General features: G+C 46.7%; 1 protein-coding gene across 4 annotated transcripts in view; it reads right to left on the bottom strand.

Moving 5' to 3' along the window:
• Window positions 1-1,247: 1,247 nt before the first annotated feature.
• The window catches only part of WIPF2 (WAS/WASL interacting protein family member 2), a 49,041-nt gene continuing 34,146 nt past the window's right edge, over window positions 1,248-16,142 (bottom strand). For all 4 annotated transcript variants that reach the window (XM_058675223.1, XM_058675222.1, XM_058675225.1 and 1 more), the window contains exons 6-8: window positions 9,373-9,582; window positions 7,411-7,512; window positions 1,248-4,872 (exon numbers count right to left, since the gene is read on the bottom strand). In XM_058675223.1, the coding sequence (XP_058531206.1) occupies window positions 4,832-4,872; window positions 7,411-7,512; window positions 9,373-9,582 (353 nt within the window). In that variant the 3' untranslated portion in view covers window positions 1,248-4,831. The remainder of the gene's footprint in view (window positions 4,873-7,410; window positions 7,513-9,372; window positions 9,583-16,142) is intronic.

Genomic DNA, 16,142 nt, shown 5'->3' on the forward strand with positions numbered 1-16,142 from the left:
CCAATAAGATGCAAGACGAAAGGAATCAAAGTGCTAGAAATCTGAAAGTCATTTAGCCTTGCTTCATTTGCAGGCTATTTAAAGTCGGGATGAACAATTAAACTAATAAATAGGTAGTTTATTAATCATACTAACAACGGTGGGTCAAAAAATAAAATCAAGAATTCAGCCAATCTGGTAAGTATGAATGAAAATAAAAGGAGCCCTTTTTTACCCTCTGTCACCCTCATAGGTTTTTATATCTAAATTATGTGAATGATTCATACACACACCCATTATGAATCAGTATGGGAAATAATTTCAAGACCTTTGCTAGTGATGAAAGTACAAGTTAAACTTATTAAGCTATAGTGGTCATTGTATCAGCTGGCCACAGTTAGCAGAAAGTGGCTGAATATTTACACATAGTCAAAGTTCATGAAAACCAGCTAAGATTTCAGCTTAAAAAGGCAGTAAAGAAAAATAGCCCACACCCACATGAAGATACACCAGACTGTATATCCTGCCCCTACCTTTTCTTCCATTCAACCTGAGCACCTGCCACACAGCACAGAAAGAATTGTAAGCAATGCAGGAGAAAGGACATAAGGCCATGAGGCCTCCAGGGCTCCCTGAAATCCTGGGGCAAAGGGCAGTGATGGTGGCAAATACAGAATGACGATGGTCAGACTTTCCTGGTCAGCATGTGACTTAACTGTGATGGTTTCAAAGCAGCAGGAAAGGGAAGAAAAAACCCCTGGGAAGCTGCAGGTGGGACCATGAGCAACACATTTTCTCCCCTGTCCGTGGCATCACTGGAAGCGGTATTCCAGACAAGAGTACACAGTCTTCAAGTTTGTTAGTGTTTTTGTTTGTAAGCAAGGTTTAATTAAACTGCACAACATTCAGAAGAAATGTACCGAGGGTTCCAACCTGAGACCAGATTACATTTTGGGAGAGGGGGCATAATAGCAATGCCATTTGGGAAGAATACTTTTAATCAGAAATATTAACTCCAAAATAAATCATACAATAAATTATCTTTTAAAAGCAACTGATCCACATGCAGATGGATGGACACACGCACGCACACACACACGCCAGGCTTTATTCAGTGTTGCCTGTGACACGCCTGTTGGTCAGTAGGAGAGGACAAGGGTTAGACACGGGGAAAGCCAGCATGGTCCCTCTGCTGTCAGGGGAATGAGGCTGAAGACAGAGAAGGAGCTCACCAGGTGGTCAGAGACAAGAGTAGAAGATGAAAACAGTCATTATCAAGGAAGATTTTAATTCAAACAGGGAGAGGAAGAAAGCACAAAAATATAACACAAGTAAAGGCACGATGAAGGTGGAGCTGAATGGAACCAAACCCTTCCTTCAGTTAAACAAAATTTTTTTTTTTTCTTAATCTTTTGGTGTGTGGTTCTGAAGGTGGTTATAGCTTTTATTTCATTGTTCCTAAGAGATGAGTCTCGAAGGTAGAGTTGTAATGGGCCTCCTTTCTCCCCTCCCATTCCCTAAAGTAGGCTGGTTTAACAGAAGGCCACCTCAACCAGGTAGGCAGGGACTGAGGTTCAATAGGGAAAGAAAGACTAGAGCTGGAATTGGAAGAGTCTAATTTGCAGTTGATTGCAGGTTGGGTTTCCCGAAGGACAGACAGCTCGGTGTCCATGCGTTAGCCCCGTACTCCAGCCCTACAGCTTTGCAGAAAGGAAGGCTCCTGGAGTCCCACTGCTCCCCCACTTGCATAAACACTCGGCTTACAGATTATTTCAAGTGATCAGGAGAATTAAAACACACCCCAACCCTGAGTTGCTCTGTAGTAAATCTATTTACAATTTCTTCCTCACCCCTCCCCGGGAGGTAAATCTGGGTTTCAAATGGAAAGCTACAGGGTGAGAGGATTCCCCCAGTGCGAAGGCCAGTGACTGGTCTCCTGGCCTTTGCCGGTCGGGAGGGATAGGAGGAACTCCCGGAGACAGTAGCCTCACATCCAATGGCTGGGGCAGTTCTAGGCTCTTTCTCTGCTGGTCTAGGCTGTGGAAGGGAATGGGCACTGCAGCTGAAGCAAGTTCCCACCACAGAGAAAAAACACACTTGGAATATCAAAGTGCTTTGGTCCAGGTTTGCTGACCAGACAAGAACGGAAAGAGGGGCAGCTAGCTCATTTAAAAACCCGGGGGGCCGCTGCCCTACTTCCCAGACAGGGCAGCAAGAAATAACTGTTGAGTTTTTCCCACTAGGAAAAAAAAAATCACAAAATCAAGCCCACACGGGGGCTTTTAATACAGTTTCCAAATGCTTCACTGGGCAACGTCTCTTCCTTTGGAGGGCACAGGGAGCTAACAGGACTGGGCAACAGCCTCAACATGAGACCACCCAGTCTTCCACTGAAGAGACAACATTCCCACAAGCAGATAAACAGAGCAGTTTAAAAGGTGAGAAGTTTTAGTGCTCTTTAGCCAGCCCACCTTAAACCTATATTACAAGCTTCTTTTTACAACATACAAAATAAGCCAATAACTGTGAGGATCACATTTCCATCTTCAATAGGAACTATACACGACAACAAATCTGCTATTAACAGTGAACCAAACAACGTATAAGGCGAAGACGTTTAAACAAATGCTGTGTCATCAACATGCACTGAAAAAGAAAACCCAATGACCAGATCTAGACATGGACCTTTTCTCATGAGGCCTAGACAGTGAAAATACAATCAATACCCATGTGACAGTCCAACTGTTGGGGAGCTGAGGGGCAGCAGATCACTGGGAGGAAAGTAGCAGCCCCAACAAAAAGCTGGGGTTTGGTTTTACTTGCAATGCTTATTTTGATGTTCTATCTTTGAGAAAAAGGAAAAGACACTTTGATAACATTGTACAAAAAGGCATTCACTCCCATTTCAAAAATAAATGGGAAGACTTCACAGTCAAAGTTCAGTAACGTGTCAGCATGTACCCTGGAGCCCAGCAGCAGCATCAATGCTGGAACTCTACTTTGCCCTCCACCAGTGGCCCTCTTCTCCACTCTTTTCACTTCGGAATGATGGGGATACTTCTGAGAGGTAACTGCTAACGGGTATGGAAAAAAAAGAACCATTAGGAAATGCTTGGTGAGGGACCTAATCATGGATTGTGTCAGAATCAATGTGGTCCAAGGGATGCAAAGGACAGCAGACCCCATACAAATAAACCAAGCTGGGCCCCCTCACCTAGCACTGGGAAGACCTGGGATGCACCTGACCCCACACACAGATCCTTACCCTGTGATTCAACAGATCAGAAAGGTCCCTATTTAAGCCTGTGGTGCATCAGATTAAAATTTTAAACTTATTTCCCCAACCCTTTCCAATAGTCATGGTCTCCTGGCTCTTGTACCAGGCTTTGAGCAGCCTTGGAAGGTGGCAACAGCTGTAGCAAACCAAATCACCTTAGATGTGGATGCAGGAACTCCACCCTACTATTCGAGAAAACTAAGTCCTTGTTCCACTGTCCAACCCCAGGGAGAACCTCCATTTTCTCTGTGCTCTCTAATTAAGCCAGGACCTAGAAGACAAAGAAATGACACACTGCTGGCTGCCAAGAAGATCTAATGGATTGAGGCACACCTCAATGATGTCTTTGTGCAGGGAAAAAAAAAAAATCTCTGAATATCCCCTAAGCTTGTACTCACTTCCACACCCTTCTCTACTTGCTGGGTTAACCCATTCAGTTTTGGGAAGGCAAAGGTAGTAGAGAAAGGAGCAGGAGGAGCCTGCCCAGGGAGATGGGTTCTGAGTGTCAGCATGAGCAGACCACAGAATCCTTCACAGCCACCCCTCTTCACCAAGTCTGTCCCTTCCATGAGGTACTTCACCTTTTCTGTCACTGCAGAACATCCTCCAGGGCCTAAGGACTCACTGACCACTTCAGGGAAGGTCACAGGAGACAGGATGACTCAAAGCTAAGGTCAAAGCCAAGGTCCAGGCCCAACCTTATCTTTCTTTCAACAGAGGCTTTCTGGGATTTGTTAATGAATGATGACCCTGCCTAGCAGTGACTTTTTTCTTGAGAGGATGAGTGGCAGAATAGAGGAAGACTACCCCTCAGACTAGCCCCCTGAGGAAATGGGGCAGAGTCCCAGAGACAGAAGTGGCTCCTGGTCCCTTTGCTGCAGAGGATCCAACCAGCAATAAATGGATCCTCAGTTTCCTTCACCCTTTCTTTTCGTTACATGCTTAGTTTAAGTGATTAGTATTTAGTGTTTATATCCAAATTATCCCTGGCGGGTGGAGGGAGAACAGAGTGAGTATAAAACCAAAATACCTCTAAAAATAAAGCAGACCCATTTCCTTGCCCATTCTCCAAACCTGACCTTTAAAACAGATCACTTCTCTGAAAATTGCTTCCCTCTTGCACAAAAAATGTCCCTCTTCCGCAAAAGTCCTTGCCATGCCAGCCTGCTAAATGATGAAATACATATAATACAAGCTTCTCCACAGCGGGCACAGGAAGTAGGGCTACCATTCCCTACCCTGCACCAACAAATTAGCTCATCACAACAAGGCACCTTTCCCCAGGAGGAGAGTAGGAGACACAGAAGCGTCTTCCTCGTCTGCCTAGCAAAGCTGGCTAGGGGAGGGACGGCGGCAGGGTTTGAGACCCTACTGCAATATAAAGAGTCCAATCACCGAGTCCAGAGGTGAGATGCATAGATGGAGGTGAGCTGTGAGGACGCTTCGAGTCTAGGGGTTGGCTGCACTGAGGAAACACGTTAGGAGTTCTCATGCAGGATTCAGGGAAACGGAAGGGACCGTCTGAGAAGTGGCCAAGGTCCATCCTTTTCCTGAGAACAGGAGTTAAGCCAGGCTTCACCTGAGAACGGGTGGCAGAGGGGGAGCTCCACGGGCAGCTGAAACACAGAAATAAACAGCACACATACATGTCACTCACCAGACTCCGGACAGACAGATTTCAGTTGGGCTTTACACACGGGGTCTTGGGGTGAGTACCTGACTTGCACGTAACCTGGCAAAGACACTCTTGGAATAGCTGGATTCCACACCCATCACCCACTCCTCCTGCTCTGACTTCTTTCTAACTGATCCTGGATGGCAGAACGGCTCAGGTAACTGGATTCCTGCCACCCACATGTGACTCAGATTAACTAACTTCATGGTTCCTGCTTTCAGATGCCATTGCTGTGGGCATTTGGGAAGTGAACCAGCAGTTGGGAGCGCCATGCTATTTTGTAAATAAATATGTACGTTAAAAAGAAATCTAGCTATATTTTTTATTGTTTTAAAGAAGATGAAGGAGTGGGGAAGATGGGTGTTGTGGCATGTAGGAGGACATTGTGACCATAGGTCAGCGGACCGTAGTCAACGAGCATGGGATTACAGTTGATGGGACAATATTTGTATGATAAACAACTGAATGGATGTCTTGTGTGTGACTGATTGGATATCCTTTGCATGAGAACAACTGTATGGCTACCTTTTGTATACCTGATGAGATATCATTTGTATAAGAACAGTTGAGTGGGAAGTAATATACAAGGCAAAAGGACTTCCAAACTAAGGCATAGAAACAGTTGATGGTTCTGTTGATGAACTAAGTATCTCTACCCTAATCCTGTATGACCCTCAGCATATAAAGTCTGTTGCCCCTAATAAATTTTGGCTATTGATCATCAGTCAGTAGTCCAAGCGTGTTATTATCGGCTCCGTGCACCAAGTCCATCGCTGCAGGACAGCGACAGTGGCACAGCAAGTTAAACAACTGCCTGTGACAACAGCATTCCAATGAGAAACTTTGAGTCCAAGCAGTTCCACCTCTGATCCAGCTCCCTGCTAATACAGGACGTAGGAAGGCACAGGAAGATGGCTCAAACACGTGGGCTCCTGACACCCATGTGGCACACCCAGACTTGCTGGCTCCTGGCTTTGGCCTGGCCCAGCCACAGCTGTTGTGGCCATTTGGGAAATAAATCAGCAGATGCAAGGTTTCGCTTTGCATTTCCTTCTCTCTCTGTAAATCTGCTTTTCAGATTAAAAAAAAAAAAAAAAGTGGAATAGCTGGGACTCAACCTAGCACCTACCTACACCGGATGCTATCACTGCAGGAAGTGTCTTTACTTGTCATGCCACAATGCCAGCCTCAAACTCTGCTTTCTTCTTCTTTTTTTAAAAAGATTTATTAATATTTTTATTGGAAAGTCAGATATAGAGAGAAGAGGAGAGACAAAGAGGAAGATCTTCCATCCACGGGTTCATTCCCCACGTGACCGCAAAAATCAGTACTGAGCTGGCCAGGAGCCAGAAGCCTCCTCCTGATATCCCACAGGGATGCAAGGTTCCAACGCCTTGAGCTGTCCTTGACTGCTTTCCCAGCAGGGAGTTGGATGGGAAGCGGGGCTGCCAGGATTAGAATTGGCACCCATATGGGATCCCGGCACATTTAAAGCAAGAACCTTAGCAGCTAAGCTACCGAGTCAGGCCCCAAACTGCTTTCAAATAAATTTTAAAAAGGAGGGTTATCCTCTAGGGGTCATTGGGTTATCCCATTGCTTGGGATGCCTGCAGCCTATGGTGGAGTGCTGGTTCAAATCCCGGATACCCCTCTTCCAACAGCGATCCCTGCTCATACCCCTGGGAAGCAGCAGCTGACGTTTCATGTACTTTTGAGTCCCTGCCACACACACGGGAAGCCCAGCTGGAGAGTCTGGCTCCTGGTTTCTGCCTGGCCCGGTCCTGGCTACCGCAGCCATTTGCAGAACGAACCAGTACATCAAAGACCTATCTCTGGCTTCTTCCTCTATCACCCTGCCTTTCAAACAAATAAATCTTAACAAATAAATTAAGTAGATGAGGTAGGTTCTGTATGCTGTGCTAAGCCACTGCTTGGGTTACCCATATCCCTTATCTGAGTACCAGTTCAAGTTTCAGCTACTTCCAACTTCTCAAGGTTCCTGCTACCATGCCTCGGGGGAGGGGGACAACACTAACAGCCCAAGGACATCACATAAGCATGACACACAAGGATGGCATGCCTGGCTCTTAGCTGCAACCTGGCCCAGCTCTGGCTGTTGCAGGCATTTGGGGAATGAAACAGCAGATGGAGGATATCTCTCTCTGTCCCTTCCTCTTTTACTTTGCATTGCAAATAAATAAATCTTAAAAAAAAACAGAACCAAAAACAAACCACTTGGGAGATGTCCCAATTCCAACTTCCGGCTAATGCACACTTTGGGAAGCAGCAGGTAATAGTCAAGGAATTGGGTCCCTGAAACCCAAACGGGAGACTGAACTGAGCTCTAGGATCCTAACCTGAGCCTGAGCCAGCCCAGCTACTGCGGACGTTTGGGAAGTAAATCTGCAGAAGGAAGAACTGTCTCTGGCTTTCTGACAGATAAGGTGAATTTACATTAAACTTTATCCACTCTTCTTACCTCGGTTTGTCTTGCTGGGGTATATTCTCTGGAAGTGTTTATATTCTTCTGGAGCAGGAAAATCCTCTACTGGATGGAAGGAATATTTTGACTCAAAATCATCTGGGAAAAGAACAGAACATTAATTCCTGTCACCCTGCCTTGTGCTCCCACAGACTTTGGACCACGTGGACCCTGTATGACAATCTGCCTTTCTTCTGATGTGCTGGGGGCTGGCCTTGCCCCCAACACCAGGTTTCTTGGCACGGCTCCCTGTGTGCTTCACAGAGGTTGTGGTCCAAGGGTCTTTACATTAACAAGTCTTTTGAGCTGATTCTGGGAAACCAACTCAACTTAGACATATTCACCTGAGAGATGTGGGCATTCCGCTTCAGCCTAGGAAACCTCATTCAGCTATGCAACTCAGCTGGCTCAGCCATCTCATGGTCCCCACTCCTACTTTCTAGGATCCCTCCACAAGGCGGCCCAAATTTTCTCTAGCTTGTAGTTTGATCACATTCCTAAGGTTTCTACAATAAGAACATATAATCACAGGAAAAATCCTGACCCACCTAAGATGAGCAGACTGAAATGTAATGAGAGCCTACTGGGGATTGGTGGTATAGCAGAGCAGCCTAACTTTCTACATGTGCTACCAGCATCCCACATGGGCATCGGTTTAAGATCCGGCTGCTCCACTTCCAAACCAACTCCCAGCTAATGACCTGGGAGAAGCAGCAGATGGTCCAACCTTGGGCTCCTGCACCCCCATGAGACCTGGAGGAAGCTTCAGGCTCCTGGTTATAGCTCTGCTAAGCTCTGGCTATTGTGGGCATTTGGACAGTGAATTAGTGGATAGAAGAATGGAAGACTGATCTCTCTCCTCTTTATAACTCAACCTACTGAATAAAAACGAAGTAAATCTTAAGGGTCCAGTGCCTAGCACCTGAAGTCCTCGCCTTGAACACACTGGGATCCTATATGGCTGCCGATTCGAATCCCTGCAGTCCTGCTTATGTAAATAAATAAATCTTGAAATAAATAAATATAAAATATAAATATAAAAATATAAAAAATACAAAAGTGTTAAAAATATTAAGGTATTTTTAAAATAAAAAAATAAAAAATAGATCCTTTTAAAAGATCAATAAATTTTGAAATACATAAATAAATCTTCTTAAAAAGATTCATTGGAAAGGCAGACATACAGAGAGAAGGAGAGACAGAGAGGAAGATCTTTCGTTTGATGATTCACTCCGCAAGCAGCTGCAATGGCCGGAGCTGTGCCAGTATAAACCCAGGAGCCTGAAGTCTCTTCCAGGCCTCCCATGTGAGGCTTTAGGCTGTCCTCTACTGCTTTGCCAGGCCAAAAGCAGGGAGCTGAATGGGAAGCGGGGCTGCCAGGATTAAAACCAGTGTCCATGAGATCCCAGCACGTTCAAGGCGAGGACTTGAACTGCTAGACTACCGCGCTGGGCCCATAAATAAGTAAATCTTACAAAAAGGCGGAGGAGGCCCATTAAGGACTCCGGAGTGCTATGACAGCAAGGGCCCACACTACCTAGGAGTCCTCGGCAGGGCAACAGCAACATCCTCCAGATCACCTCCCTTGGGGCTTCATCCCAGGCCTGAAGAACTACAGAAGCTCTTTGGCAGGAGCCTCAGGATCGAAAATCCAGGAAAAATTCATCTACTCTAAATCTTCAATCTAGTTGTTTTACAGAATGACTTCAGGGAATGGCTTTTGATGACGAGAAACACGCTGCATAGGGAGACCTGTGCCCATCTTCCAAAGCAGCCACGGCTAGACTGCACACAAAGAAAGGCATTCCACGGCTGGAGCACATCTGAGGGTGGGGCTGGGAGAACTGCCCTCAACAAGGGGACTCCAACGAGCATTCCCACTGCACACTATCCACGTGGCGGCAACCAAGGCACTAGAGTTAGTGAGCTCCCGACGGAGTGAAAGAGCCAGCTACTTACCCAAAAAGGACCGGACAGTGGTGATAGAATCTCTGTGGCCATTCCTCAGAGGTGGTGGCGGAGGAGGGGGTGGCCCAGCTGGTGTCCTTGACGGCGGAGGTGGGGGCTTTCCTCGGCTCAGGGGTTCTGACCCATGCATTCGGTACGGTGGGGGAGGAGGGGGAGCGTCCCTGGCACCATTTCGGATCATGGGTGGGGGGGGTGGAGGAGCTGCAATTAAAATCCCAAGTAATTAGGCTCCAAAATGGAAATGGTAAGAAATACGGGGCTTTGACAGACATCAGATGAGAGAGCATTCTGGTGCCTTCCAAAACTCAGGCTTCGTGAGCCTCTTTGGGTAGCAAGCTAAAATATCACATGCATAGACCGGCGCTGTGGCATAGCAGACTAAGCCTCCATCTGTGGTGCCAGCATCCCGTATGGGTGCTGGTTCGTGTCCCAGCTAATCCACTTCCGATCCAGCTCCCCTGACATGAACTGAAAAAGCAGTGGAGAATAGCTCAAGTCCTTGGGTCCCTGCGCCCACGTGCAAGACCTGCAGGAAGCTCCTGGGTCCTGATGTTAGACTGGTCCAGCTCTGGCCATTGCAGTCGCTCGGGGAGTGAGTCATTAGACAACTTCTCTATTATAGCTCCTCTCTGTAACTCTCGCTCTCTTTTTCTTTTTTTTTTTCTTTTTTTTTTTTTTAAAGATTTATTCATTTTATTACAGCCAGATATATACAGAGGAGAGACAGAGAGGAAGATCTTCCGTCCGATGATTCACTCCCCAAGTGAGCCGCAACGGGCCGATGCGCGCCGATCCGAAGCCGGGAACCTGGAACCTCTTCCGGGTTTCCCACGCGGGTGCAGTGTCCCAATGCATTGGGCCGTCCTCAACTGCTTTCCCAGGCCACAAGCAGGGAGCTGGATGGGAAGTGGAGCTGCCGGGATTAGAACCGGCGCCCATATGGGATCCCGGGGCTTTCAAGGCGAGGACTTTAGCCGCTAGGCCACGCCGCCGGGCCCTCGCTCTCTTTTTCTTAAAGATTTATTTATTCTTATTGCAAAGTCAGATATACAGACAGAAGAGACAGGCAGGAAGATCTTCCGTCCGATGATTCGCTCCCAAGGTGACCTCAATGGCTGGAGCTACACAGATCCAAAGCCAGGAGCCAGAAGCCTCTTCTGGGTCTCCCATGTGGGTGCAGGGTACCAAGGCTTTGGGCTGTCTTCTACTGCTTTTTCAGATCACAAGTAGAGAGCTGGATGGGAAGTGGGGCTGCCTGGACTTTAGCCACTAGGCTACCACGTTGGGACCCCTTTCCCTCATTCTTAAACAGCATCACTATTCTTCCAGACACCAAAGTTCACAGCCGATGTATAATGTTTTCCCATTTTCCAATTAAGAACTCTATTTGTTATTGATATTTTTCCCTGCTGTTCCCATGCCTTCCTCTATAATCCTTTCGAGATCTTTCGTATTTGGCTGTTTTACTTCCAAATGTTCTGGCTTCTAATGTCTTACCAACCCACTCCATCCTGCATGCTACCTTACTAATCTCCATAAACTACTTCCTCAAAGTTGTTCAAGGGCTTTTCCTCTCCTGTATCGTCACGTTTCGTATCGGCTGCTTACATGATAATCTACTGTCAGTCCATCTGACCTCAGCATCTCCTCTTCCCAAACTCCTCGGTTGCAGCTGGACCCATTCTGCATGTGTGCCAGTCTGTGTGCAGCTCTGCCACTGCAGCATCCCCAGGACTTGTTGTAGGCTCATCTTCCAGCACACTATGTCCTCCTTAATGGCAGAGTAGCTCCTTCACGAGTTTCTATAGTTCAGCCAAATGTACTGCACACAGCAGGTCCTCAATGAATGTGGAATAAATCAAATAAACTACATACTTTCTGTGACTCCCCTCAAAACACTCAGAATCCCCCTTTACTTACCAGTAAATCCTACCTTTCCTGAAAGGCTCAATTCATGCCCCAGCTTCTTATGGCTCTTCCCAAGCACTCCCCCAACTATTCTGAGAGCTACCCCTGCTCCCTGTCTCCTACAGCATCTACAGGCCATGTCACTTATCCTGGCATGGTACATAAGGTATTTTTAAAATGTATGCATAGGGCCCGGCGGCGTGGCCTAGCGGCTAAAGTCCTCGCCTTGAAAGCCCCGGGATCCCACATGGGCGCCAGTTCTAATCCCAGCAGCTCCACTTCCCATCCAGCTCCCTGCTTGTGGCCTGGGAAAGCAGTTGAGGACGGCCCAATGCATTGGGACACTGCACCCGCGTGGGAGACCCGGAAGAGGTTCCAGGTTCCCGGCATCGGATCGGTGCACACCGGCCCGTTGCGGCTCACTTGGGGAGTGAGTCATCGGACAGAAGATCTTCCTCTCTGTCTCTCCTCCTCTGTGTATATCTGGCTGTAATAAAATGAATAAATCTTTTTTTTAAAAAAAAATGAAATGTATGCATAACAGATTCATCTTGGGGAGTTACCTGTCTCCAGTGAAAATCTCATTGCTCCAAAAAACTATGAATACCTCTTTTGGAAGTGCCTCTAAATCCAGTTTACCAGAAATGACCACACAGAACGTGACATGATGACCAAATTTTATTTCTGAGGTCATCTTACCACAAAAATATTCACACACGTCTGAGTCTTTTTGCTATTTTCAAGAATCAAATGCAAACATAAAAGACAAAAAACAGTCACCATACATGACAGCCAGTTCATTGAGGCCTACAGAAAATTACTACTACAACATCAGGAGGATGGAGGGCAGAACAAATTGGACAACTCTCCTGGCCAAGTTTTGGCAGCAAGTATCTGGGAGAGTGTACTGAAGATGGACTATGTCAGCCAATAGATTTTGGAAAGAGTTCCTCAACCTTGGAGCAACAAAACCAACAGTCTCTCGGAACTGTTGAAACCACTTAAGTATTATCCTTGGAACATTCTCTGCATTGGGGATCCTAGGATGACATCAGTGCCTGTTCCCCATCCCTAGGTCCTCATGTGGTTTGGCTACTGGGAGTGGCCTTCTGTCCTTCTCTGCCTCCCCACCCACCCCACCCCACTTCCAGTAGAAAAAAAAAAATCGGAAGCAACTGTCTCATCTACCTCCCCCTGTTCCAATCAGTGGTCCATGTGGGCATACTTCCTTTCAAACTATGGAAGCAACATCAAAAGAAATGGCAACATCATTAATTAGGTTATACTGTACTTGAGTTGTATCACTCCTGTGCTTCCCATTAACTGACAATTAATAGCTGTTATAATTCACTGGGTACCCAAAATGTTCCAGGCATTTCATATTTACTAAATCTTTAAAATTCTTACTCCACCCCTATAAAGCATGATGTATTATCCCCACTCACAAATGAGAAGACTGGGATTTGAGTAATCTGTCTAGGGTCACAGATCTAATACAAACAGACCACACTTTATTAATTTAAAAGCAGAGTGCGGGGAGACAGGCAGACAGACACACACACACACACAGATATCTCATATCTGAGGGCTCATTCCTCACATAACTCCAACGGCTGGAACAGAACTAACATCAGGAGCCTGAACTCCAGTTGGGTCTCTCCCAGGGGCAGGAGGGACCCAAGCACTCACTGCTTTCTGGAAGCAAGTAGCAGTTTAACCACTGCCACAATGCCAGCTACCACCCCCAAAACACACACTAGCTTTTCTTAACTATTCCAAATATTACACATCTTATCTCCCCAACTATATTTGCAACCCAGTGATTCAGAAATGTGTCTTTGGTACCTAAGTCATATGCAACATCTGTTACCAAAATAGTGTATGGGAAAGTTCCTCTGTAGGTAGCAGTGTTCTAATAACACAGTATTATTCCTCCTGAATTGCTTGCTGTAGTAAAGTAATGAGATATATTTTGTGCATAAACGTGGCCTAGCCAAGCAGGCCCAATTAATGTGTGGTGCTTTTTCTTTTTTTTTAAGATTTACTTTTTTATTGCAAAGTGAGATATACAGACAGAAGAAATAAAGAGGAAGATCTTCTGTCCACTGATTCCCCAAATGACCACGACAACCAGTGCTGAGCCAATCCGAAGCCAGGAGGCAGGAGCTCTTCCGGGTCTTCTACACAGGAGCAGGGCCCCAAGGCTTTGGGCTGTCCTTGACTGCCTTCCCAGGCTACAAGCAGGGAGCTGGATGTGGAAGCGGGGCCACCAGGATTAGAACCAGCATCCATATGGGAATCCCATGAGATCCCAGCACGCTCAAGGCGAGGACTTTAGTCGCTAGGCTACCATGCTGGGCCCAAATGTGTTAAGTTTTGTTTCCTCTAAGACTCGCTCTTATTAAAGTCGCAAAGTTTGGCTAGGGCAATGACCGAAGAAAAATCTCATCAATACCGCTTGGCAGATCTCTGAGCCATTTTTCATTCCAAGCCTACCCAAATGAAAGCTCTTTCAGGTCACTCTGAAAGAAAACAGCTTTCTTAGGCTCTGACAGTCTGTTTACTCCTTCAGCCAGAGAAGTAAGACACGGTTAACGAAGTTCACATTGACACGATGAGACACTGAGCAGGTGACAGTGAACAACGCCAATCCGGACAGGCCAAACAACCTGCCTGGCTTCCCAGGCTCCTCCCTGAGGACAGGCCATCACAAGCAGTGCTAGCTCTAGGAAGAACTCGGTCACATCCACTTGTAAGGTTTCAAGTGACACAGCTGGAATTCAAGGACCCTACAAAACAATGAGATTACAAAGGAAGCCCTGCAATAGAGTGCCTTTTGGAATATAAGACAACCTGAAGTTTAAGGAAAGTATGATGATAGGGGGAGATTGCTGAGCATGGGACAGGCAAACCCTGTGTCCTGAATCCACACAAGCGACTACAGAAGATGTGATGAATCTGCATCTTTCAGCAACCCATTGAGACTGAAGGTCAGAAATCTCCGAAAGGGGAAACGAAATGGACAGTTAGGTAAGGAACTTAAAGCCACACCCTTCCTACCCATCAATCACATTCTGCTTCCCCCAGGATATGTGTCCCCCTCCCCCAGACCCTGGGGGTGTTATTATGTAACCATTCCCCTTTGCAGGTGCAGTCTCTCTTCCGACACACACAGGGTCCAAGTTAAAACACACTTCTCCCTCCCCTATCTTTCCCATCCTGGATCACTCTATCCCTGAACATGACCCAAGTGTACCTGTGGTTTCCTGGCCCTTTAACTAAACTTTATGAATAATAGTAATTTCTTACTACAGCGTGCTGTATGGCTCAGCAATTCAAACTGCTGCTTGGAGGGTTGTATCCTGTAAGAAAAGCGCCTTGCCAAAACCCTGCTCTACTTGTGACGCTGCTTCCTGCTAATGTACACACACACATACAATGAGCGACATGGGCGACAGCAGATGATGGTTCAAGCACGTGGGCTCCTGCCAACCACGTGAGAGACCTGGATGTGGTCCCTTGTTTGCTTGGTACAGCTCCTGGCTTCCAATCAGTTCAGCTCCAGTCATTGAGGTCACTTGGGAAGTAAACCAGCAGATGAAAGACCTTTCTCTCAATCTTTCCTTTTTTCTGTAATTATCTTTCCAATAAAAATATTAATCTTATCTAAAACTATTCAGTAGGGCAAGTAATTGGTATTGTAACCAGGATGCCACCGAGGTAACTGCATCAGAATGCCCGGATTCAGGCCCCTGCTCCACCCCAGCTGCGGCTTCTTGCTTATGCACACTGGGAGGCAGCAGGCGATGGGCAGGTCTAGAGGTCTGCCTTTGGCTGCTTTGTTGAAAGCATCTTGGCAGTAAACTATTGCACGGGACATCTCTTTCTCTGCCTCTCAGATACATAAAATTAAAAAAAAAAACAAAAAAAAACTGCAAAACTCTTTCAGCAACTTCTCATCTCATTTAGCATTAAACTCTGACTGGCGCTTTGGTACAGTTGGTTAAGCCTCTGTGATCTGGCATTCCATATGGGCACTGGCTTGAGACCAGGCAGCTCCATCCGATCTAGCTTCCTGTTAATGCGCCTGGGAAAGCAGAAGAGGATGGGTCCAACTGCTTGGGCCCCGGCAGCCATGTGGGAGCCCTGAAGATCCAGCTCCTGGCTTCAGCTTGCCCCAACTCTATCCATTACAGCCACTTGGGGCAGTAAACCAACAGATGAAATATTTATCTCTTTTCCTCTCTAACTCTTTCAAATAAGTACAATAAATCTTAAGAAGCAAAAAATAACTCAAAGCTTTACAGTTTTTTTTAATGAGTTACCATAGAAATCTAGCTTTCTGACCTCTGTATCCAGTCACTCTTTCCCCATCCCATCCCTTTCTTTTAAAGATTTATTTTATTCTTATTACAAAGACAGATACACAGAGAGGAGGAGAGACAGAGAGAAAGATCTTCTGTCCGATGACTCACTCCCCAAGTGACCGCAACTGCTGGTGCGCGCCGATCCATAGCTGGGTACCAGGAACTTCTTTCCAGGTCTCCCACGTGGGTGCAGGGTCCCAATGCATTGGGCTGTTCTCGACTGCTTTCCCAGGCCACAAGCAGGGAGCTGGATGGGAAGTGGAGCTGCCGGGATTAGAACCGGTGCCCATATGGGATCCCGGGGCTTTCAAGGAGAGGACTTTAGCCACTAGGCCATGCCGCCGGGCCCGAAAATAAAATCTTAAAAAAAGGAATGGGGTTCTAATCCCGGCAGCTCCACTTCCCATCCAGCTCCCTGCTTGTGGCCTGGGAAAGCAGCTGAGGACGGCCCAATGCTTTGGGACACTACACCCACGTGGGGACCCG

This window comes from Ochotona princeps, chromosome 17, assembly GCF_030435755.1.
Source record: "Ochotona princeps isolate mOchPri1 chromosome 17, mOchPri1.hap1, whole genome shotgun sequence".
NCBI lineage: Eukaryota > Metazoa > Chordata > Mammalia > Lagomorpha > Ochotonidae > Ochotona > Ochotona princeps.